At 36.1% G+C, this 25,321-nt stretch overlaps 4 protein-coding genes across 4 annotated transcripts; all 4 read left to right on the top strand.

Moving 5' to 3' along the window:
• Positions 1-1,154: 1,154 nt before the first annotated feature.
• Positions 1,155-3,931, top strand: LOC148929700 (receptor-like protein EIX2). The gene is made up of 2 exons (XM_089056133.1): positions 1,155-3,567; positions 3,716-3,931. The coding sequence occupies exon 1, from the start codon at positions 1,173-1,175 to the stop codon at positions 3,552-3,554; it is 2,382 nt and encodes a 793-aa protein (XP_088912259.1). The 5' UTR covers positions 1,155-1,172; the 3' UTR covers positions 3,555-3,567; positions 3,716-3,931.
• Positions 3,932-7,566: 3,635 nt separating this feature from the next.
• LOC148929701 (receptor-like protein EIX2) lies at positions 7,567-10,387 on the top strand. The gene is made up of 3 exons (XM_089056993.1): positions 7,567-8,770; positions 9,050-10,124; positions 10,277-10,387. The coding sequence occupies exons 1-2, from the start codon at positions 7,567-7,569 to the stop codon at positions 9,988-9,990; spliced, it is 2,145 nt and encodes a 714-aa protein (XP_088913119.1). The 3' UTR covers positions 9,991-10,124; positions 10,277-10,387.
• A 4,611-nt stretch (positions 10,388-14,998) lies between these two features.
• On the top strand, positions 14,999-15,460 carry LOC148929702 (receptor-like protein EIX2). The gene has a single exon (XM_089056994.1). It carries the CDS (start codon positions 14,999-15,001, stop codon positions 15,458-15,460), a length of 462 nt encoding a protein of 153 aa, XP_088913120.1.
• Positions 15,461-20,275: 4,815 nt separating this feature from the next.
• On the top strand, positions 20,276-22,603 carry LOC148929703 (receptor-like protein EIX2). The gene is made up of 2 exons (XM_089056995.1): positions 20,276-21,822; positions 21,883-22,603. Exons 1-2 carry the CDS (start codon positions 20,282-20,284, stop codon positions 22,601-22,603), a joined length of 2,262 nt encoding a protein of 753 aa, XP_088913121.1. The 5' UTR covers positions 20,276-20,281.
• The last annotated feature ends 2,718 nt before the right edge of the window (positions 22,604-25,321 follow it).

Here is a 25,321-nt window from a genome sequence, read left to right on the forward strand (position 1 = left end):
TCCATATAAAAAGTGGATCTTGAGTGGGATGGAAGAAGTAGATTTTCATTTTTAGTAAGTTTTTCTTTTAAATCTTACTAACAATACTTCAATTATTTTTTCTTTTTCAATCTTTTCTACTTTGTCAATTTTAAACTAAAATTTGGGTCGTTCCAAGTTCCCTATTTTATAGACGAATGGCGTATTTAAGAATGACTTTAATTCATGAAAGTTGACTGATCAAGTCTTTGGCAATCACTTTTTCAAATTGCTATAATTCATGTATACATTTCATGACAATACAACCTATAATTTCCACATTTCATTGATGAGAAAATGGTGTACAACGTCATGCATGCGTAATTCAATTCGTCATTAAATTTATGGGAAATATGTTGTATAATTAATCTAGTTTTTCGTTTGTTTGATATATAATACTCCCTTCGATCCATTGATATTCTTTTTTTGTTATTTCCAATAATTACAATTGATGGATTTCCATTTATAGTAAAAAAATAATACATATTTTTTTTTGGTATTTCCAATAATTACAATTGATAGATTTCCATTTATAGTAAAAAAAATAATACAGTGCACTATTTTATCTTACTTTATCTTTCTCTTACTTATTCTCTTCATTTAACTTAATAAATACTCCTTCCGTCCCCCATTAAGAATCACATTTTTCCATTTCGGTCCGTTTCCAATTAAGAGTCACATTTCATTTTTACCATAAATGGTAGTAGGTCTCACATTCCACTAACTCACTTCACTCACATTTTATTATAAAACCAATATAAAAAAGTGGGTCCCACATTCCACTAACTTTTTCAACCAACTTTTCTTTATATTTCTTAAAACCTGTGCCCGGTCAAATGGTGACTGCTAATGGGGGACGGAGGGAGTATCATTTTCTTAAATCGGGCCAAAAAATATCAATCACTTATACTAGGACTGTGACGCAGGGAGTAAAGGTGAATTAAATTTGCACAGCAAAATCAGGATAATTTTTTTCCCTACCGCTGGATTAAATAATGGGGCCAAACTAAGCAATAGCCCTATAAACGCAATGTTTGAGAAAATATGGTGGTTTCACATTTGGTGGACCATCTCAACATTATGTTTACCTCTATATAGACCGTTGAGTTGATACAGTGGAGTATCCAACAAAAAACATATCATTTCCATACATCATGACTAAAGAAATAATAGCAATCAAAATTGTTCTTGTTATTCTTTCCTGTGTGTTCGTTTCAGGAGATGCAAAAGTGAGATGCATAGACAGCGAGCGAGAAGCTCTTCTTAGCTTCAAGAAGGATATCATTGACGAGAAAGAAATTCTCTCATCGTGGCAAAGCGACGAATGCTGCACGTGGTATGGTGTTGAGTGCAGCAACACCGGTCACGTCACCTCCCTCCAAATTTGCAGTGAGGCATTTGGAGGTAAGATTGGCTCGTCATTACTTGAGTTGCATCAGTTAGATACTCTTTCCCTTAGTGGCAATAATTTCACTGGCTTTCCAATCCCGGAATTCATTGGTTCCATGAAACAATTACAACACTTGCATCTTAGCTGGTGTAACTTTTATGGGATTATTCCTCCTCAGTTAGGGAACCTTACCAACCTACGCACACTTGATCTCTCGTTTAACTCACTGTCTTCTATATCTCTCTCGCTGAATGGTTTTGTATGGGAATCAATCGAAAAACTGGACTTGTCTTATAATAATCTCAAGGGATCAATCCCGGACCTGAGAGCATTTCCTTCATTGACTGAACTGGTCCTTTCCGGTAATAACTTCACAGGCTCCATTTCTGTAAGTATTGGCCAACTCTCCCACCTTCGATATCTCCATCTTTCTTCCAATTCTTTCGAAGGTTTAGTCTCTGAATCCCACTTCTCCATGCTTGATAACTTAAAGTCACTAGATTTATCCTTCAATCCATCATTGATCTTGGATATTTCTCCTGATTGGATTCCTCCTTTTCAGTTGAGTACTATAAAATTAGTCGGGTGCAATGTGGGCCTATATTTTCCTAATTGGATTCGAACTCAGATAATGTTGTCAATCCTTGATCTCAGTGGTGCCAATATAACAGATGATGCCCCTAAGTGGTTGTGGAGTGTGTCTCCTCTATTAGAGGAATTATCTCTCTCCTACAATCAAATAAGTGGTACAATTCCGAATCTTTCATCCACTTCCATCATGTATATAGATCTTAGTTACAATCAGTTTTCAGGTCCTATACCATTATTTCCTGCCACCGTTTCCAGGATTCGGTTGAGTGGAAATATGTTCTCCGGGTCAATTTCATCTATCTGTCAAACTCACCACTATGGGCTTATGCACATTGACCTATCCAACAATCACCTGGTCGGAGAGGTTCCCGGCTGCTGGGAGAAAATGGCGAACCTGTTGTCCCTCAATTTGGCTAACAACAGTTTTTCGGGTGAAATTCCTCTCTCTTTGGGAGCATTACATAAACTTGGTGCACTACAAATTCATGGTAATAATTTATCTGGTGAGTTGCCTTACGATTTGAGACATTGCCAAGAATTGAGAATCATTGATGTTGGAGAGAACAAGTTAACAGGAGAGATCCCCGCTTGGATTGGCCAGCTGGATCAAGTGCAAATTCTAAACCTTCGTGGAAATAAATTGCATGGCAGTATTCCTTGGGAGGTGTGCAATCTTACTAGTATTCAAATTCTAGATTTGTCGATAAATAATCTGTCTTGGATAATACCTGATTGCTTTGACAATTTTACTATCTTATCTAGTAAGTATGCCCTGAATCCATCCATTTATGGAAACTTTTTTGGTCCAATTGACTATAAGATCAATGGCTTAAATGCCAATGGTGAATGTTTTGGTGTCGGGGATCGTGTTACTATAAATGCAAATAAGCGCTATGGTTATTCATCGTTTCAGTGGAAAGGTAAGGAGTCTGAGTATTGGGAAAATCTACGTCTTCTCAAACTCATTGATTTTTCAAGCAATGGATTGACCGGGAACATTCCCAAATCATTTTCCAGTATGAGTGGAATAAGGTCCTTGAATTTATCAAGAAATAGTTTGACGGGATATATAATTCCAGATATTGGCAAAATGGAGATGCTAGATTCTCTTGATCTATCTCACAACCAACTCTCTGGCGAGATACCAACAAGTTTGGCAGCAATATACAGTCTTGGTGATCTTGATTTGTCGAACAACAATTTGTCCGGAAAAATTCCAACTGGGACTCAATTGCAGAGCTTCAATCCATCGGCTTATGCAGAGAATGATGGACTATGTGGCGACCCTCTTCCAAAGTGCCCCGGAGATAGCTTGAGGCCATCCACTACTAGTCCGGTGGGAAACATGAATGAGAACGACGTCAGCATGTTCTCATTCATGCAAGAAGTTGGCATATCAACGGCTTTCGGTTTTATATTCGGATTTTGGGGAGTCATTGGTACATTCATACTGAAGAAATCATGGAGAATTGCATTCTTCAGCTTGTTTGATGCTGCTGGAGATTGGTTCTACGTTAGGATTGCTGTGTGTATATCCAAATGCAGACGAAGTTGAATACTTATTCCTGGTAATATCAACTAAATTTCCATACCCTTAAATACATGCTTAGGTTAATTCTTGCAAATAACATAACATTTACTCGAATTTTTAATGTTCTTAGAATATTACATTCAAGATTTCATTTTATGGATTTATAACATCTCCATTTTTTTCAGGAGTGAAGCTACGCGGTTTAGCGTTCAATCAAGGTCGAACTCATGGTCATGGCCGGTGACATTTCCAAGTTAATGTAATTTGGATTTTCTTTTTCACCTTTTCTTGTGAAGTGTGTCAATGTACTTTTACTTTGTTTTAGTTTCTTGCTTTCATTTGTAAACTCTATGTTTGGTGTGTATTTGTTTCTACTAGAAATGAGAGTCAGTGTTTTTATACTGAGCTTCATTTTTTTTTCATTGTAGGAAAATGCTATGTATATGCACTATATTATACTACTATATGTAACTAGTACTCCTATAATCATATGTTTAATCTAGGTCTAATATAGAGTTTTTGATATTTTGTACAAATAAATAAACAACATTTAAAATATGCATGCCAAGGGAGATGTAATTTTAAATGCATATCTAGAAAACACGAATTTAGTTCACTATAAGAGCGATTTAGTTCACTATAATTTATAGCGAAGTATTCACTCCGTGAGATATTTAGTTCACTATACTGGCATTTTGGTTAACCGTGTTTTCAAATTCATGTTGTGAACTGGAACGCCTTTACAGTGAACTAAATCGCTCATATAGTGAACTAAATTCGTGTTCTTAATTATGCATTTAAGTAGTGATTGCCCTATATCACTACTCCGCGTGCCTATCCTTATGACTCAACTCCTAATAATATGAGTGTAACATACCCCAAGATGAGCCCAGAGTGGTGAAGAATGAACACACTCTTCGCCTGCTTGGATTATATATTAAGGTGAACTCATTTGATGCATAGAATAAAACCAAGGCAGAGTTTATCTATGTTTCAAACGTGTAACAATCAAGTACTAATATGTAATCCCTCCGTCCCACTTTAAGAGTCATGTTTTGTCATTTCCGCCCATTCCACTTTAAGAGTCATATTTAGAATTTATCATATTCGGACATAAAATTTAACCTCGAAATTTACACTCAAATGCCTTTAATTTCATAAAAATAAAACAAAACAAATCCTGAACATACAAAAAGTCAAAAGGGTCCCACTTTCCACTATCTCACTTCAATTATTACACAGTCCAACAACCACTACCTCACTTCAATTATCACACACTCCAACAATTTCTTAAAATTCGTGTCATAACTAAATCACACACCTAAACTGGGACGGAGGGAGAAGTGTTTAAAAATTGTACTAACATATATATAAATCATAAAATGAAGTTAAATTTTCATCAATCACCTAACATTTGAAAATGAATATAAATTATGTACAATTTTTCTGTGAATCACATCGGCGGTGTATGTACCGATACATGAACATACAAGATATATTTCAATCAAGATCTCAATCTGGAGTTTTCCAAAAGCAAATGCAAGATTACACTAATAATTTACGTAGCTGAAAATTTGAATCTATTTCTCAAGACCTCACACTAGAGAATGCATATGAGCTGGGAAAAGAGACACAGAATATTCAAATTTCTTATGGAGCACTTTTGTCCTTAGCAATAATTAAATAAATTAACTTCGACCAAAACATAGTGCATTTAAACTTATACCAAAACATGGACTAACCTTGATTACAAAAATCAAAGCGCAATTGTGAAAAAGTGTGAGATTCTTCTAAATTCGGATTGCTTATTCTGCTTTTGAATTTGAAAATTTAAGAATTTTTTATCTATGAAACAAAATCATCCAAATTGTGGATCTAGATCCAAAAAGTAAAAATAATAATTGCTCCCAAAAATTATATTCGTAAAATAAAGGTGAAAGGTCTTCAGTAATAGTACGTAGGGGGAGTGTTATTTTCTAACGCAATACATAATTGCTAACTACAACTAAATAATAGTCATTAGTTAGAGTGTTATTTTCTAACGCAATACATAATTGCTAACTACAACTAAATAATAGTCATTAGATATTCAAACTAAAGGCCTAGATCATCAAGCCCGAAATGTCAATACGATAAAAAAAAACGTCAATAAGGCCATATGATTAATTCCAACAAATATCAATAGGGGTATTAAATAGGGGTATTAATGTCGATTAACTACAAAATTAGTTATAACTAACTTTTAAAAGAAATCCCAAAACTTTAAATTCATATAACATATATCAAATTAAAGGGGTAATTTTGTAAGGATTCTAACGATATACTACATGCATATGTTCCGACGTCAAAACTTGAAAAATATTTCGAAAATTTTTAATTTTTTCGTACATCAGAAATGTCAATATACTATATAAAATATGTCAATATAATACATGTAAAATATCAATATAAGCAATGAGTTAACATTCTAAAAGCATTGTGTTGACATTCTCAAAACATTGTGTTGACATTTTCGAAACACTATATTGACATTTTTCATCCAAAACCCTAATTTGGAGTTTTTTTTTTATCTTTTTCGATTTAATTAATAAAAATGAAAATTACACGTGGAAAATTGTAGACCACACGCTTTCTAAAATTCTATGACTTTAAATTAGTTGTATTTAGCAATTAAATGATGAGTTAGTAATTAATCATTGCCCCAGTACGTAGTGGTAAGAAACGGAGGATGATAAATATAACTGGGCTTCAAATGGGCCTAATATTGGGACTTTTAATTTAAAATGGGCTTTGAAAAAAAAAAAACTTGGCAAAAACCACAATTCAGTGGCAGCCTGTGACAGACACACGTCACCTGGCTGCGAAGGATCGGCTTATAAAAATACACATTTTTTTTTTTTAATTATTTTAAGATTTATTTTTATTTTCAATTTTTGGATTACTATTTGTTAGATAGAATTCAAACCCCATATATCACATTCCAAACGCATTGGTTGACTCAAAAATCTAAATTATTGGTTGCATTTTAAAGAGGAGTGTCTAGCTAATTGAACAGCGCTTTTTCGTCATTTACTAATTGATTGTTTAATTAATTAATCCAATATTAGAGTATACAACTTTTAGAAATTTCTAATGTACTCCCTCCGTCACGGCTAAGATGACACATTGCTTAGCCGGCACGGGGTTTTAGGAGTTATTGGTTAAAGTGTTTAATTTGAGAGAGAGAAGGTGGGTGTAAGTATTAAAGTAGAGAGATAAAGAAAGATGAATATTTTAATAGGAGTGAGAAAAAGTGGTTGAGTGTATTAATTGGAGAGAGAAAGTTATCAAAAAAGGAAATGTGCCATCTTAGTTGGGACAAACTAAAAAGGAAAACGTGTCATCTTAAGCGGGACGGAGGGAGTAATAAATTTATACCCAATCATCGCTATGATATTTCTATATTTGTTTATGGAACATGGCATGGCCATACAATCTTCATGCAGTTAAATTCATCGTTATTGGCATTGCTGAGAAATATCTTTGTACATAAATCTTCATGTATTATCCTTCCATTTATTATGGAGTATATTTTTAGTGATAATAATTTAGTCAACTTTGCCTTCCTATTTTGTCCTTTTTCATAGATTTTAAACGCAGTTCTTACGTTATATTTTGTTTATATATTGGAAAATAGAGTACAATTGTTTAAAAGTATTGTGTGCATAGTCATCGCGAATTATCTTTCAAATTATTATGTAGATTTTTAATGGTTATAATTTAGCCATTTTCAAGTTTTTTTTTTCGTTGATTTTGAACGTATTTCTTACCTTAAATTCTGTTTAATTATATGTTTGAAAAGTCTTTCGGCATTTAAAACCACGTATTATTTTCTATGTTAATATAAATTAGTCACGATTCATTTTCTAATTTTGTCTTTCAAGTCGACTTCCAAGTCGTCTAATTGGAATTCATTTTAGGTATTTTAGGGTTTTTGCCTATTTAAACCATTACACATCCCACAGTCAGTTCACTTCCTTACATAAAAAAAGAGAGTATGTTTTCTGATAAAAGAATAGCAATCAAATTTCTTCTTGTTGTTCTTTCATGTGTACTTTTTTCAGGAAATGCAGAAGTGAGATGCGTAGAGAGTGAGAGAGAAGCTCTTTTAAGCTTCAAGAATGGCCTCATCGATGAAGGTGGTATTCTTTCATCATGGCAAAGCGACGAATGCTGTGAATGGCATGGTGTTGAGTGCAGCAACAACACTGGCCATGTCATCGCCCTCAAATGTGATTTTTGTGGATTGCAAGGCGAGGTTCGTTCTTCATTGCTTGAGTTGCATCATTTAAATCATCTTGACATCAGTGGGAATGACTTTGGCGGCATTCCAATCCCAAAATTCGTTGGTTCCATGAAACAATTACAACACTTATATCTTAAGAGTTGTAATTTTTCTGGGACCATTCCTTCTCACTTAGGAAACCTTACCAACCTACTCTCACTCGACCTTAGTCTGAATAATTTTGGGTCCATCCCTCTTCAGTTAGGGAACCTTACCAAACTACGCACACTTGATCTTAGTGGGAATGACTTTAGAGGCATTCAAATCCCGGGATTCATTGGTTCCATGAAACAATTACAACACTTGTTTCTTAGAACTTCTAACTTTTTGGGGAGCATTCCTCCTCAGTTAGGGAACCTTACCAACCTACTCTCACTTGACCTCTCGTCAAACTCTTTGACTTCCATATCTGCTTTTATTCTTCATTCCACATTGGAATCACTCGAAACACTGGACTTGTCTAATAGTAAACTCAATGGGTCGATGCCAGATGTGAGTGTGTTTCCTTCACTGACAAATTTGGACCTTATCGGAAATATCTTTACCGGCTCCATTCCTGAGAGTATTGGCCAACTGTCCAAGCTTCGAAATCTATATCTTTCTTACAACTCTTTGGAAGGTTTAGTCTCTGAATCCCACTTCATCAAGCTTGATAAGTTAGAGAAGCTATATTTATCCTTCAATCCATCATTGATCTTGGATATTGCATCTGACTGGATCCCTCCTTTTCAATTGAGTGATATATCTTTAGCCAGGTGCAATGTGGGCCCACGTTTTCCAAACTGGATTCGAACTCAGAGAAATATGTCATCCCTTGATCTCAGTGGTGCCAATATTACAGATGAAGCCCCAAGTTGGTTGTGGACGACGTCTTCTTTATTACGGAGCTTGTCTCTCTCCGACAATCAAATAAGTGGTACGGTTCCGAATCTTGCATTCACCTCCATCTGGTATTTGGATCTTAGTTACAATCAATTCTCAGGTCCTGTACCATTATTTCCTGCCGATTCTATGGAGATTCAGTTGAGTGGAAATATGTTCTCTGGTTCAATTTCATCCATTTGCAAGTCTCGAACCTTCTTACACATGAACACCTTTTTCCTCTCTAATAACCAATTGGTGGGAGAGATTCCCAACTGTTGGGGGAAAATGCCGTTGTTGTACTCCCTCAATTTGGCTAACAACAGTTTTTCAGGTGAAATTCCTAGCTCGTTGGGAGGTTTATCGTACCTTCGAGGACTACAATTGCATGGTAATAATTTATCTGGTGGGTTGCCTAACAATTTGAGACTTTGCCAAAAATTGAATATCATTGATGTCGGAGAGAACAAGTTAACAGGAGAGATCCCCACTTGGATTGGGCAGTTGGATGAAATCAAAATTCTAAACCTTCGTGGAAATAAATTGAATGGCAGTATTCCTCTCCAGATATGCAATCTTACTTCTATTCAAGTTTTGGATTTGTCAATGAACAACTTGTCTTGGATAATACCTGATTGCTTCGACAAATTTACTATCTTGGCTAGTCAGGAAAACTTGCGTACAAATCTCTACGATTTTCTTTTTGCTTCAACATTAAGTAGAAATGCATATAAGCAATATGAATATGCATCATTTACATGGAAAGGTAAGGAATCCAAGTATTGGAAAAATCTCAGTCTTCTCAAACTCGTTGATTTTTCAAGCAATGGATTAACCGGAAACATTCCCAAATCATTTTCCACTATGCGGGGATTAATATCCTTGAATCTATCAAGAAATAGTTTGACAGGATATATAATTCCAGATATTGGAAAAATGAAGATGCTAGATTCTCTTGATCTATCTCACAACCAACTCTCTGGCCATATACCAAAAAGTTTGGCAGAAATATACAACATTGGTGTTCTTAATCTGTCGAACAACCATTTGTCTGGAAAAATTCCAACTGGTACTCAACTTCAGACTTTTAGTGCATCTGATTATGCTGGTAATGATGGACTCTGCGGGGACCCTTTGCAAAAATGCCCCGAAGATCGCTTGAGGCCATCCACCACTAATCCGGAGGAAAACATGAATGAGAAAGACAACAACATCTTCTCGTTTATTCAAGAAGTTGGCATATCAATGGGCTTTGGTTTTATCTTTGGATTTTAGGGAGTTATAGGTTCATTCATATGGAAGAAATCATGGAGAATTGCATTCTTCAACATGTTTGATGCTGTTGGAGATTGGTTCTACGTAAGGGTTGCTGTGTTTGTATCCAAATGGAGATGAAGCTAAAAATACTGGTAATATTTACTACATTTATTCGCTTTAATACCTTTATTTAGGTTAATTTTTGAAAATAACATTTACTTGAATTGGTTAAATTCACATTGCATTTAGAATGTTACAATCAAGATTCCATTTTTGAGAATTATAACATTCACATTTTTCTCAGCGGTGAAGCTAAGGAGTTTAGCGTTGAATCAAGTTGAGCAAGCTCCTAATCGATGATCTTTCTAATTTGTTGTAATTTGGAAATAATAATTCATCTATTTTCTCTTGTGAATTAGGTGAATGTAGTTTCACTTTGTTTTCATTGTATTTTACTTTTATTTGTGTATGTTGCATCTATAAATGAATGTTTGTGTCTTTATATTCTAAGTCAAACAAATTACACTAATTAACCTTGATTTCAAAAGTATTCATAGAATTAAAATTTATTGAATATGATCGAAAATTCATCGACTCCACGTCATTTGTAAGCAGGTGCGGGGCCTGATCTAGAAATTCAATTCGATTCAGCTCTCTTTTACAAAATTAAATTCCAAATTAAAAAAGAACAAAATATTACGTTATTGGGCTGTTGATTTATATAGCTAAATCAGTCCAACAAATTTAATTTAATGTGAGATCTATAAAAGCATATGCATGGGCTTCAACAAATCGGTCCAACAAATATTTAGTTATTGGGATGTCAATTTATATACAAAATATATGTAGTTGGATGCAATATAATTCAGTTCATTATTTGATCACTTTACCTAATTGAAATTCCTCATGGAGGACTTTTCATCTAGAATTATCATTATATATGTTATTGATTAAATGTTAAATGATGAAATTCCAGCCAACGACATAATTCATGGGTCTTTTTTCATATTTTAGACGTAACATTATACCCTCCTTTAAAGATCAACGTTCTCCTTGGTCACGGGTGGTTCTTTGCTAGGCCATCACTCCGTGAACCACCAGTCCGAGTTGTCGTTGGTCACTGCCACGTTGGCCACGACAAATTCTTTGCCTGACCACCACTCCATGGGTCACCACTTCGAGTCGGCCCCAAACGTACTCGTTGGTCACAGCGAGTTCGTTGCCGGACCACCACTACGAGTATATATTTTCTCTAAATAGTACTCCATAATTCGTGTATATCTAATATAGAGTTTCTGAAAGTATGCTCTTCTATGATTTGTGTTATCTATCTTCTATGATGAAAAATAATTAGAAAAAATTAGTGAAATAATATTGCTGCATATAAATATATAATCATCATGAATTATCTTTCGGTTTATTATATACTCTATTTTAAGTGATTATAATTTAGTCAACTAATTCGCTTTTTACTTTTTGTCTTTTTTCATTGATTTTGAACGCAATTCTTACGTTAGATTTTGTTTGTATGTTGAAAATTCATGCGCGATTGGTGAGAAATATCTACTCCATAATTACCATGAAATTTCTTCCAATTTATTATGTACTCACTCTGTCCCGTTTAAGAAGACACGTTTTCCTTTTTAATTTGTCTCAAATAAGATGACATATTTCCTTATTTGATAATTTTCTCTCTCCAATTAATACATCCAACCATTTTTTCCCACCCCTATTAAATTATTCATCTTTCTTTCTCTCTCTATTTTAATACTTACACACATGCTTTCTCTTTCCAATTAAATACAGTAATCAATAACTCATAAAATCTTGTACCGGCCAAAAAATGTATCATCTTATCCAGGACCGAGGGAGTAAATATTAGCGATTATAGTTTAGTCATCCTTCGCTTTACTACATCTCTTATTTTTCATTGAACTTGAACACAATATTTTGTTTATATGTTGGAAAAGCTGAAAACTTGGGTATGCCGTTTATTAAATACTACTTTCGTCTCCCATTTACTCCCTCTGTCTCCGATTAATTTTCACTCTTTTCTATTTTTGTCCATCCCTTAATAATTGTCACATTTCATTTTTACCATAAATAGTAAGTAGGTCTCACATTCCACTAACTCAGGTCACTCACATTTTATTATAAAACCAATATAAAAAAATGGGTGTCACATTTCACCAACTTTTTCAACTAACTTTTCTTTACATTTCTGAAAACTCGTGTCCAGTCAAAAAGTGACAATTAATCAGGGACGGGGGGAGTATTATCTCCTTTTGTCTCGTTTGTCTCTTATTTATTGTCCACTTTTATTTTTTTTATTATAAATAATAAGTAAACCTCATATTCTATTAACTCATTTCAATCACATTTTATAATAAAACCAATTAGTACAAAATTGAGACTCGTATTTCACTGACTTTTTCAACTCATTTTAACTTACATTTTTTAAAACTCATGTCAGAATACAAAATGGACAGAAAATGGGGATGAGGGAGTATCAATTATACGCATCATTTTTTCTTGCGTGTATAATGGGTTCACGTGCCTAGAAGACCACTCCCTTGAAAATTTTTTTGGTTATAATGCTCTCTATGTCCCATAATAATATTCTACCATTATTATTTTGGATTGTTCCTTAAAATTAAACTACTTCTCGATAAGGAAACTTTTAAATTGCTCCTAAACATTTATAATAATATACTTTACAATCGACTAACGCAATTTTCATTATATTTTATATTTTTTTAATCTCTTACTTTATCAATTACGCATTAAAACACGCATCATTTCAAGATATTGTATTTTTATGGGATGTCGGAGGGATTACAAAACCACAATCTGATTTCTATGTTATCTTATTTTTAATTATCTTCAGTAAATTTCATAGTATTATTTGAAATTATAAATAATAAGTTAAACGTTAGCTTCAAGTCTTGACTTTCTAGTTAGACTCTAAGCAAGTTAAATCATTTTAAATTGCTATCATCTACTTTTTCTCTTTAAATCGTTACACTGGAGACAACCGAGAACCGCACAAATACATTTCACTTCCATACATCAGTAAATTAAGAGATTATGATTTTCAAAAAAATTTAAAAGCAATTAAATTTGTTGTTGTTGTTGTTCTTTCCTGTTTATTTGTTTCAGGAGATGCAAAAGTGAGATGCATAGTGAATGAGAGAGAAGCTCTTCTAACCTTCAAGAATGGCCTCATCGATGATGAAGGTGATCTCTCGTCGTGGCAAAGAGACGAATGCTGCAAATGGCGTGGTGTTGAGTGCAGCAACACCACTGGCCATGTCATCGCGCTCCAACTTATCGATACGATGTTGACGGGTAAGATTGGATCTTCATTGGTTGGGTTGCGTCATTTAAATTATCTTGACCTCAGTGCGATTGATTTTGGAGGCATTCCAATTCCAGAATTCATTGGTTCCATGAAACGATTACAGTACTTGTATTTAGGATATTCTAACTTTTCAGGGATCATTCCCCCTCAGTTAGGGAACCTTACCAACCTACGCTCGCTTCATCTATCAGTCAACTCATTGAGTTCTGCCTCTCTTTTTATACTACACTCTGCATTGGAATCACTCGAAATGCTGGACTTGTCTGATAATCATCTCAATGGACCGATGCCAGACTTGAGAGTATTTCCTTTATTGAAAGAACTAAACCTTCAATGGAATAAATTCTCAGGCTCCATTCCTTTAAGTATTGGCCAATTATCCAAACTTCAAGTTCTAGATATTTCTTTTAATTCGTTTGAAGGTTTAATTCCTCTAAGTATAGGCCAACTCCATAAGCTTCGAGTTTTAGATCTTTCTTCTAACTCTTTGGAAGGTTTGATATCTCAATCCACCTTCATCAAGCTTGATAAGTTAGAGTCACTAGATTTGTCCTACAACTCATTGATCTTGGATATTGCCCCGGATTGGAGTCCCCCTTTTCAGTTGAAGAGTTTATCTTTAGCCGGGTGCAATGTGGGCTCATTTTTTCCAAAATGGATCCAAACTCAATGGAATTTGTCATCCCTTTATCTCAGTAATGCCAACATAAGAGATGTAGACCCGAGTTGGTTGTGGAATAAGTCTTCTATAGAAGACTTAGATCTCTCCTATAATCAAATAAGTGGTACCATTCCGAATCTTTCATCCACCTCCATTTCTATAATTGATCTTCGTTTCAACCAATTCTCAGGGCCAATGCCATTATTTATGGGTTACCGGATTCTATTGAGTGGAAATAGGTTATCTGGTTCAATTTCATTAATTTGCAATACCTCCAACCCTGATCTTGAATACCTTGACCTTTCAAATAATCAGTTGGAAGGTGAGGTTCCCAACTGTTGGGAGAAAAGGCCGTGGTTGGGATACCTCAACTTGGCTAACAACAATTTTTCAGGTGAAATTCCTCCTTCTTTCGGCAATTTAGAAGGCTTATTAGCACTACAAATGCATGGTAACAATTTATCTGGTGAATTGCCTTTCAATTTGAGTCGTTGCATTAGATTGAGAATCATTGATGTTGGAGGGAACAAGTTAACAGGAGAGATCCCCACTTGGATTGGACAGCTGTATGAAATGCGAATTCTGAACCTCCGTGGAAATAAATTGCATGGCAGGATTCCTCTCGAGATATGCCATCTTACTAACATTCAAATTTTGGAAGTATTGAAAAACAATCTGTCTTGGACAATACCCGATTGCTTCAATAATTTTACTGTCTTATCTAGTAAGGATATCATAGATCCTGATCCAATTTTTTATGACTATGTTTTTGTTCCACTATTCAGTATTGATGATAATATTAATCATATGGATATTCATCATTTCAATGGAAAGGTAAGGAATCCAAGTATGGGGATAATGTGAGGCTTCTCAAACTCATTAATTTTTCAAGCAATAGATTGGTAGGGAACATTCCCAAATCATTCTCCACTATGAGGGGATTGATTTCCTTAAATCTATCAAGAAATAGTTTAACAGGATATATAAATCCAGATATTGGTAATATGGAGGTGCTAGAGTCTCTTGATCTCTCTCAGAACCAGCTCTCTGGCAAGATACCTACAAGTTTAGCAAAGATAAACACACTCAGTTTTCTTGATTTGTCGAACAACAGTTTGTCTGGGAAAGTTCCAACGAGTACTCAACTTCAGAGCTTCAATGCATCTTCTTATGCTGGGAATGGACTATGCAGCGACCCTCTGCCAAAGTGCCGTGGAGGTAGCTTGAGGCCATCCACCACTAATCCGAGGGAAAACATGAATGAGAAAAATGGCAGCATCTTCTCATTTACGCAAGAAGTTGGCATATCAATGGGCTTTGGTTTTATCTTTGGATTTTGGGGAGTCATTGGTTCATTCATACTGAAGAAATCATGGAGAATTGCATTCTTCAACTTATTCAATACTGCTGGAGATTGGTTCTACGTCAGGATTGCTGTATTTGTATCCAAATGGAGACAAAGCTGAATTACACAGGTAACTATATTTCATGTACTTATAAAATATTGTCAAGGCGCATAATGTCAAGGCTTGTGATCTTTCTATGTTACTGTAATATGGACTTCTTTTCTTCTCTGTGTAATTTTTACTATGTTTTCAGTTTTTTTACTTTCATTTGTAAACTTATGTTGGTGTGTATTTGTTTCAAAAAAATTTACTTGTATACATATTGGGTGTTCTGTTTGCAAGATTGTATCCCGAATTATATATGTAGTATGTTTGGTTCATGAAAATGTGTCTAGATACTATTTTATTTAGCAAACCAAACACCATCACCCGTATATTTATACTTTCCCAATAATCATATTGTTGGAGATTTAGAGATTACAAGAAGGAATACAAGAAGAACTGAAACGAAAATTACAACGAAAAAATCGAAACTAATAAACTGGAAAAAGCCGAGTCGAGGAGTCCTCTTTCCGCAAGACGAGATACGCCCCGGTAGTGCTCTTCGGATTGGCGTTTCATCCCCAAAGATAAAACGGCTACGTCTCTGGTGAAGCAGCACCGCTAGACCCATGTCTTTCATGTCAAAGTTTCTCTTTAACATGGCTTTTGTCTCGTTAATCACTTGAGTGGTACTCCCCATGATTAACATGTCATCAACGTAGAGACACACTATAACGTACCCATTATTAGTGCTCTTAATATAGACACATTTGTCACACTCGTTGATTTTAAACCCATTTGATAACATCACATTATCAAACTTCAAGTGTCATTGCAACGGCGCTTGTTTTAATCCACAGAGGGACTTAACCAGTTTGCATACCTTCTTCTCTTGTCCGGGCACTACAAACCCTTCGGGTTGTTCCATATAGATTTCATCCTCTAGTTCACCATTTAGAAACGCAGTCTTGACATCCATTTGATGAATCTCAAGATTGTGCAATGCAGCAATCGCGAGAAGCACTCGGATAGATGTAATCCTCGTTACAGGTGAATAGGTATCGAAGAAGTCATGTCCTTCCTTTTGTTTAAAACCCTTTACTACCAATCGGGCTTTATACTTATCCACTGTTCCATCGGCCTTAAATTTTCTTTTAAGCACCCATTTGCACCCTAAAGGTTTGGCACCTTCGGGAAAATCAACCAGCACCCAAGTGTGGTTTAGCAAAATTGAATCAATTTCGCTTTGAACAGCTTCTCTCCAATGTAACCCGTCTGGGCCATCGAAGGCTACTTTTATTGACGTTGGCTCTTCATCCAACATAAAAGCAATGTAGTCAGGACCAAATGTTTTTGGTGTTCTGACCCTACTACCACGTCTTAGTGCCGTATCACTAGGATCAGGCCTCACTCGCTTGCGCGATTTAGGCTCTTCATCCGCGGATTTAGAACTAGTGACTTCATCCACTGTTTTAGAACTAGTGGCCTCATCTTCAATTCTTGTCTCAGAATTGTTTGGGACTTCTTCTTCGTCCTTGCAGGAAAATGTATTTTCGAGAAATACGGCATTCCTTGACTCGATTGTTGTTCCTACTGTAATAGTCGATATTTCAGACTTGTGAACAACAAATCTATATGCACTACTGTTAAGTGCATATCCAATGAAGATACAATCGACTATTTTAGGGCCAATTGTAACTTCTTTGGGCGGGGGAACCATCACCTTGGCCAAACACCCCCACACTTTGAGGTATTTGTAGGATGGTTTCCTACCTTTCCACAATTCATAAGGAGTGATGTTTTTTCCTTTGAGTGGAATTTTGTTTAGGATATAGTTGGCTGTCAAAATAGCCTCCCCCCACATGTTCTGGGGTAATCCTGAACTTAGTAGTAACGCATTCATCATCTCTTTTAGAGTTCGATTTTTGCGTTCCGCTACACCATTAGATTGTGGTGAGTATGGAGCAGTTGTTTGATGAATTATACCACTTGCGTTGCATAACTCCTCAAACGGGGCTACATACTCGCCTCCTCTATCACTTCGAATTGCTTTGATTTTACAACCAAGTTGATTCTCAACCTCGTTCTTATAATTTTTGAACGCTTCAATTGCTTCATTTTTACTTCTTAAAAGATAGATGTAGCAATATCTTGTGCAATCATCTATAAAAGTGATAAAGTACTTTTTACCACCTCTAGTTTGCACCATCCTTAAATCACATACATCCGTGTGAATTAGGAGGCAAACTTGCTCCTATCGGAGCAAACATGAGCAGTAGCGCCGGTGTCGATGCACCAGCCGCCCTTGTTGTCAACTATGTTGACTTCTTCAGTGACCACGGCAACGAGGTCATCTTCATTCCAGTCCTTGAACTCCTTCTCAACGACGTGGGCTGCCGGCTTCTTCTTCTTGCTGCGGCAGTCTTTGGCAAAGTGGCCAACTTTGCCACACTTGTAGCACTCGCCTTCAAATTTCTTTGCAGGCTGCTTTCCTTTGTCTTTCTGATTTGGGCGGGGGCGTTTGTTGGAGGGTCCGCCCCGCTCCAACAAGTTGGCTTTGGCGTCAAGTGGGCTAAAGCCCTTAGCCTTAAGGTCGATCTTGCGCACATCCGCTTCAATGCGCAGCTTCGCGATCAAGTCTTCAAGACTCATCTTCTTTCGCTTGTGCTTGAGATAGTGCTTGAAGTCCTTCCAACTAGGAGAAAGCTTCTCAATGAGTATGCACCGCACAAAGTTGTCGGGCAAATTCATCCCTTCAGCCACGAGTCCGTGGATGATCATTTGGAACTCTTGAACTTGTTCCATGACCGGTCTAGAGTCGACCATTTTGTAGTCCATGAACTTGGATACTACAACATGTTCCGTACCGGCAGCATTGTCTACACTATACTTCTTTTCTAGGCTTTCCCACATCTCTTTTGATGTGGTTACAAGAGAGTATATATTGTACAAACTATCATCTAATGCATTTAGAATAAAATTTTTACAAAGATAATCTCCTTTGCGCCATGCTTCATAGTCCGCCATGACCTCAACACTTGTCTCTTGATCACTTGGCACGGCGGCTCGTTCTCCGTGAGGAAGTTGGCGATTCCCAATGTTGTCAAATAGAACAACATCTTTTGATACCACCTCTTGAAGTCAGCTCCTCCAAATTTAGGTGGCTTCTCGGCGGGTGGCATCATTCTAGGTGCCAAAGGTGCCGCACTTGGTCCTTGGAATGAACCAATTCCGTTGCCCCCGAAGGAGCCAACAACATGGTTGGGCATAGAGCCCCCACCATGAATGTTGGGCGTAGAGCCCGCCATGGTCGCATTGGTCCCGAAGGAGCCAAAGCCCGTGTTGAACCCGAAGGTTCCAACACTCGCATGAGACCCAAAGGCCCCAGCAGTCGCGTGAGACTCGATGGTCCCCGCATTCGTGTGAGACCCGAAGGCCCCAACACTCGATCCATTAAAGGATCCGAAGGAACCACTAAAAGTGGAACCAACCGACCCACTCGAGGTGGATCCACCACTGAGCCCCTAGGTATTAGTATACACCCAAGGGGTTGTTGATGAAGATGGATAGAGTCCCGGAGTTGGCATCATCGTGGTGGATGCCATGGTGGAGGAAATGATGGCGGCGGTGGTGGCCGGAGTGGTGGAAGCGCGGTGTTGGATTCAGTCGACATCTCCAGCAAAGGTGATTATAGTTTCGAAAGATTTAGTTCAGTTTTGTCCAAATTCCTTCAAAAGCAAGTTATATCTCGTCTTGCGATTGTTGGAGATTTAGAGATTACAAGAAAGAATACAAGAAGAACTGAAACGAAAATTACAACGAAAAAATTGAAACTAATAAACTGGAAAAAGCCGAGTCGAGGAGTCCTCTTTCCGCAAGACGAGATACGCCCCGGTAGTGCTCTTCGGATTGGCGTTTCGTCCCCAAAGATAAAACGGCTACGTCTCTGGTGAAGCAGCACCGCTATTAGCAGAGCTCCGGCGAACTGGATGGAGGAGAGGGCAGAGCTTCGACAGAAGAACAATGCAGAGGGAGAAGAGAGTGTATGATGCAGAGTGTATTCTAGTTTCTGGTGTAGAGAATGCTAGAATGACTAGCCTATTTATAGGCTCAGTCCACTGCAGGGGTCAACCTAGCCTTGATGGCTGTCATCAATGGCACACCGTAACGGTCGTCGGTTACGAAGCGTTACAAAACGTTACAGAGCTGAGAGTCTGAATCTAGAAGCTTCTAGATTCGTCCATGACGTGGACTGTCACGTGTTAGCCATGTTGGCTTACCGCGTCAAACTGACGAGGTGTCGGGCGCGGGCTCGGGCTCGCGGCTCGCGGCGGGCGGGAAATTTAGAAATTCAGTTATCTAGGAAATTTAGTATAAAGTTTGTTTGTCCCTAAAAATAGTCCATTTTTATTATTTTTGTCCGTATCCAAAATTAGTCTATTTAATGTTCAGTAAGTTTTTCTTTCTACATAAAATAGTCTCATTTTTCATTAAAATAGTACTTAATTAAATATAATAAAATTGAAACGACGATTAAATATTAAAGATGAAATTGACTAAACCACCAACTGAGATAAACTTTTAAATTATATATACTGGTAATTATTTAATCAAATAACAAAATAATAGAGTAGCATTTTTAGTGGTTATACTACATGTTATTTTTCTTGATTTTGAACGCAATTCTTGCGTTAAGTTAGTTCTATTGGGCGCATTATTTCAACCCAATTTTTACGTTCTCATATCATGAATTAGTCTTTTCTTAATTGGAAAAGTGGTGATAGTTATCAATGATTATCAACATTCTGTTTACCTCTATTTAAGAGCGTTGGAGTTGATACAATGGAGTATCCCACAAATACAATACACTTCCATACATCAGTAAAGACTAAAGAGAGTATGATTTCGGATAAAACAATAGAAATCAAATATCTTCTGCTTCTTCTTTTATGTGTGTTTGTTTCAGGAGATGCAGAAACAAGATGCATTGAAAGGGAGAGAGAAGCTCTTCTAAGCTTCAAGAATGGCCTTATCGATGAGTATGGCCGCTATCTCTCGTCATGGCAAGGCGATGAATGCTGCGAATGGGCTGGTGTTGAGTGCAGCAACACCACAAGCCATGTCATCAACCTCTACCTTAACGATAAAGAGTTAAGAGGTAATATCGGATCCTCATTGCTCAAGTTGCATTACTTAAATCTTCTTGACCTCAGCGGGAATGATTTCGGAGGCATTCCAATCCCAGAATTCATTTGTTCCATGAATCAGTTACAAGAATTGTCTCTTCAGGGTTGTCACTTTTCCGGGGCCATTCCTCCCCAGTTAGGGAACCTTACCAACCTACGATCACTGGACTTGTCTTATAATAATCTCAGTGGATCAATCCCAGACCCAAGAGCATTTCCTTCAATGAGTGAACTGGTCCTTTCCGGTAATAACTTTACCGGCTCCATTCCTCTAAATATTGGCCAACTCTCCGAGCTTCAAATTCTAGATCTTTCTCATAACTCTTTCGAAGGTTTAGTCTCTGAATCCCACTTCATAAAGCTTCACAAGTTATCTAAACTGGATTTATCCTACAATCCATTATTGAACTTGGATATTGCCCCTGATTGGAGTCCTCCTTTTCAGTTGACTAGTATATCTCTAGCCGGGTGCAATGTGGGTCCGTATTTTCCAAAATGGATACGATCGCAAAGGAATTTGACATCCCTTGATCTCAGTGATGCCAATATAAGAGATGAAGCCGCAAGGGTGCTGTGGAATTTGTCTTCTTCATTAGAACACTTATATCTCTCCGACAATCAAATAAGTGGCACAGTTCCAAATCTCTCATCCACCTCAATCCACCATATGGATCTTAGTAGCAATCAATTGTCAGGTCATATACCATCATTTCCTGTCCATGCTTTTAATATTTTATTGAGTGGAAATATGTTCTCTGGTTCAATTTGCAAAGCTCTCCACGTTGAATTTGCATACATTATGTACCTTGACCTCTCAAATAATCAGTTGGCTGGAGAGGTTCCCAACTGTTGGGAGAAAATGCCCAACTTGCGCATCCTTTATTTGGCTAACAACAGTTTTTCTGGTGAAATTCCTCTCTCTTTAGGCGCTTTACTTGAGCTCCAGATACTCCAAATGCATGGTAATAATTTATCTGGTGAATTTCCTGACAGTTTGAGAGATTGCCATATGTTGATATTAATTGATGTTGAAGGAAACAAGTTAACAGGAGAAGAGATCCCCGCTTGGATTGGCGAGTTGCATAGATTGCAATTTCTAAACTTTCATGGAAATAAATTGCATGGCAGGATTCCTCCCGAGATATGCAATCTTTTATATATTCGAGTTCTGGATTTGTCAATAAACAATCTATCTTGGATAATACCTGATTGCTACAACTTTCGTACCTTGTCTACTGTGGAGAATGTAGCCTTAGGGGATTTTCACACTCCTCGTGGTCCAAATATAATTGTCGGCATGTCAAGCTACGGACATGTTTTACCTAATATTGACCGCAACCGCAATGGATATTCATCCTTTCAATGGAAAGGTAAGGAATATGAGTACTCGGGAAATATCAAGCTTCTCAAACTTATTGATTTATCAAGCAATAGATTGACTGGAAACATTCCCAAGTCATTTTCTGATATGAAAGGATTATATTCCCTCAATCTATCAAGAAATAGTTTGGTGGGACATATAATTTCAGATATTGGCAAAATGGAGATGCTAGATTCTCTTGATCTGTCTCATAACCAGCTGTCTGGCAAGATACCGGCTAGTATGGTAGAATTACACAGTCTTGGTGTTCTTGATTTGTCAAACAACAAGTTGTCCGGAAAAATTCCAACAGGTACTCAACTTCAGAGCTTCAATGCCTCAGTTTATGCCAATAATGATGGGCTATGTGGCAACCCTCTGCCAAAGTGCCCCGGAGATAGCTTGAGGCCACCCACCACTAATCCGGTGGATAACACGAATGAGAAAGACGACAACAACTTCTCATTTATACAAGAAGTTGGCATATCAATGGGATTTGGTTTTATCTTTGGATTTTGGGGAATTATTGGCTTATTCATACTGAAGAAATCATGGAGAATTGCATTCTTCAACTTGTTTGATGATGTTGGAGATTGGTTCTACGTCAAGATTGTTGTTTTTGTATCCAAATGGAAACAAAGCAGGAATGCTGAAATGCAGGTAATATCAACCTGATTTATAGCGCTTAAGTAATGTTTTTGGTTAAAAATTTTACTCTGAACTTTTTATCTTCATGTTACTTTTAACATATTAGAATCAAGATTTGATTTTTGGATTTATAACATCCTTATTTTTTTCAGCGGTGAAACCAGGCGCTTTATCGTCCAATCAAGGTCAAACTCATAGCTGGTGAATGGTGATCTTTCCAAGTTATAGTAATTTGGATTGTTTTTCTCAATCTCTTTTTTTGTGTATTGTATCAATGTACTCTCACTTTATTTCAGTTTCATGTTTTCATTTGTAAACTTTATGTTTGTTGTGTATTTGTTTCTTCTGGAAATGAATGTTTGTGTTTTTATACTTAGTTTCTTGCACTTTAAATCCATATCCACACTTTGCAAATGTCAGCTTTGAGTTTTTTCAATGATTTTCAACCAAAACAAATTAGTTAAAATAATATCCCAAAATATTCTTGATTGATTGCTTTATTTCTTGAATAAACTCTAATTGTAGCCTTATTGTTTCCTTCAATTACCAATTCTCTTTATTCTAACAGCATATAACATAATCAAAATACAAAATAGTACAATATAAAACCTCAAACAACAAATTCACTAAAACAAATCCAATTTCAAAAAATTATCCATATCAATTAATCAAATTAATTAACTTATACCAAAACAAGAAAGGACTAACCATGATTCAACTTTCCCAATAGTCACATAGAAAAAAGTAGAATCACCCAAAACAAGATATCAGTCATATGCTTTTACCTGTCATCAAATGTGAGGATCATAGATTAAATAACACAACAAAGGACTAACCTCGATTCCAAATAAATGAGTGATTCATCTGAATTCATAATTTCTTATTCTGCTTTTGAATTTGAAATCTCTGTGGCTAAATTGTTAAAGTTATGGTTTCCCAAATTGATACTCCTTCCGTTCCATAGTAATAGAGACGTTTATTTTTCAGCATGAAGATTAAGAAAAATTTTGTTAGATGAGTTAAGTAAAAGGGAGAATAAAGTGGAAAATGAAAAAGGTAGAGAGATGAAGAGAAAATAAAGTAAGAGACTAAAGTAGACATGGAAAAATGTGTTGACTTTTACTAATAAAGGAAATGACTCTATTACTATGGAACGTACCAAAATGAGAAAATGATTCTATTACTATGGAACGGAACAAGTGGTATTGTAAAACTAAGCCTTTAAATGGGCCTTGGAAGTAGAAATGGGCTTTAAACACGCTGGAAGCACTGGACCTCATGATAGAAAGAAATTGGTCAAATTCAACTGGCTCAAAACGGGCCTCGGAAGTAGAAATGGGCTTTCAACATAAACTCTTCTGTCAATACCCAATCACTTGAGTTAATTATCCTACTTTTCTACTACTCCATATCTTTACATAATTTTATCTTAAATTTTACATTATTATGCGAAAATAGATAATAAATTAAGTTTCCTAATCCAGTTAATGTTTATAAATACTTTAAATTTAAATTATTTGCTTTTAGTTTTAATTCACACATACCACCAGTGGCGGATCTAGGAATTTCATATTGGGGTGCGATAAATAATTTCACCGACATAAAGATTTAAAATTCAATTTAACCTCTTCTATAATTTCCATTATTTATTTTCTAGTGACTCATTTTGTTGTGCATAAAATTATATTATTGTTTTATTTTACTTTAAAATTTTCACTAATTGAGATAGAGGCTCTTAGATATATAACTAAGAATTTATTCTAATTTAAATAATAAATTATTATTTGTAATCAAACCTAAAATTGAGACAGTAATAGTTAGTTAAGACAAAACAGCGTGCAAATAAACTAATATATTTGTAACCAACATTTAACATTAGATTGTAATTAGAAATTATAAACAAATAATGACGATAGAATATAGCGCATGAAGAGGGGTTGAATATAGCGGCATTTAATGAAGATAAAATAGCAACAGTTGTGCCTCTAGAATTCGATCTCGTATGGATACTATGAAAGTTGAGCAGATTACCACTAGGCTATTTAGAGTTTTTGGGGTACCACCGTCCCCCTTTGTTATGAATTGGATCCACCAGTGCATACCACGCTACTCTTAGCTCAGATACCATCTTAAAGATGGTAATCGAAAGAGGCATTGCTAAGAGAATAAACCATGGTGGAAAAAGTTGTAAGGAAAAGGAAATTTGATTGTAATTTTTTTTGTTGTGTTTTCGGAGGATACAAGAGCCCCATTTTATAGGGTAATACAGTCATAGAAACCATCTCCCTTCACTCTAGGAACTACCAACTATTTAATGTTCCTAGATAATGTAAGACTATTACCAATTACTTGGTAAGTGTCACTAGCCGTTATACACTATTTGACAGCTACATCCTACATATTGGGTGACTCAAATCCTTGAATTAAAAGCTTAGCTCCCGAAGGACATCTAACGAACCAATTAAATTGTGTATCATCATCAATAACTAGTTGATTGTAACAATTATTAATCCAAATGTGGAGTGAAATTTATAATAAATCATAACATGATATGACAAATCATGAATTTATCGCATATGTTTATTTAACCTATGACTTGGCCACATGTATTTTATTTTGTATTTTGCACTTATTGAAAAATTTCTATCATCAGTTAGTACTCAAGTAATTTCCGGGAAAAAACAAATCATTATATAGTGGGTGTAAAATACTTCATCCGTCCACGAAAAATAGAACACATTTATC

Source organism: Salvia hispanica, chromosome 4, assembly GCF_029641045.1.
Source record: "Salvia hispanica isolate PSC_SH4W2 chromosome 4, Shi_PSC_v1, whole genome shotgun sequence".
Taxonomy (NCBI): Eukaryota; Viridiplantae; Streptophyta; class Magnoliopsida; order Lamiales; family Lamiaceae; genus Salvia; species Salvia hispanica.

What these genes read in the sequence shown, in the direction of transcription:
- LOC148929701 (XM_089056993.1), top strand. Translation starts at nt 7,567, where the DNA reads ATGTTTTCTGATAAAAGAATAGCAATCAAATTTCTTCTTGTTGTTCTT. An exon ending in CTCCGACAATCAAATAAGTG is followed by an intron (nt 8,771 to 9,049) that starts GTACGGTTCCGA and finishes ACAGTTTTTCAG; the next exon opens with GTGAAATTCCTAGCTCGTTG.
- LOC148929700 (XM_089056133.1), top strand. Translation starts at nt 1,173, where the DNA reads ATGACTAAAGAAATAATAGCAATCAAAATTGTTCTTGTTATTCTTTCC.
- LOC148929702 (XM_089056994.1), top strand. Translation starts at nt 14,999, where the DNA reads ATGGAGGTGCTAGAGTCTCTTGATCTCTCTCAGAACCAGCTCTCTGGC.
- LOC148929703 (XM_089056995.1), top strand. Translation starts at nt 20,282, where the DNA reads ATGATTTCGGATAAAACAATAGAAATCAAATATCTTCTGCTTCTTCTT. An exon ending in ACTGTGGAGAATGTAGCCTT is followed by an intron (nt 21,823 to 21,882) that starts AGGGGATTTTCA and finishes AAGCTACGGACA; the next exon opens with TGTTTTACCTAATATTGACC.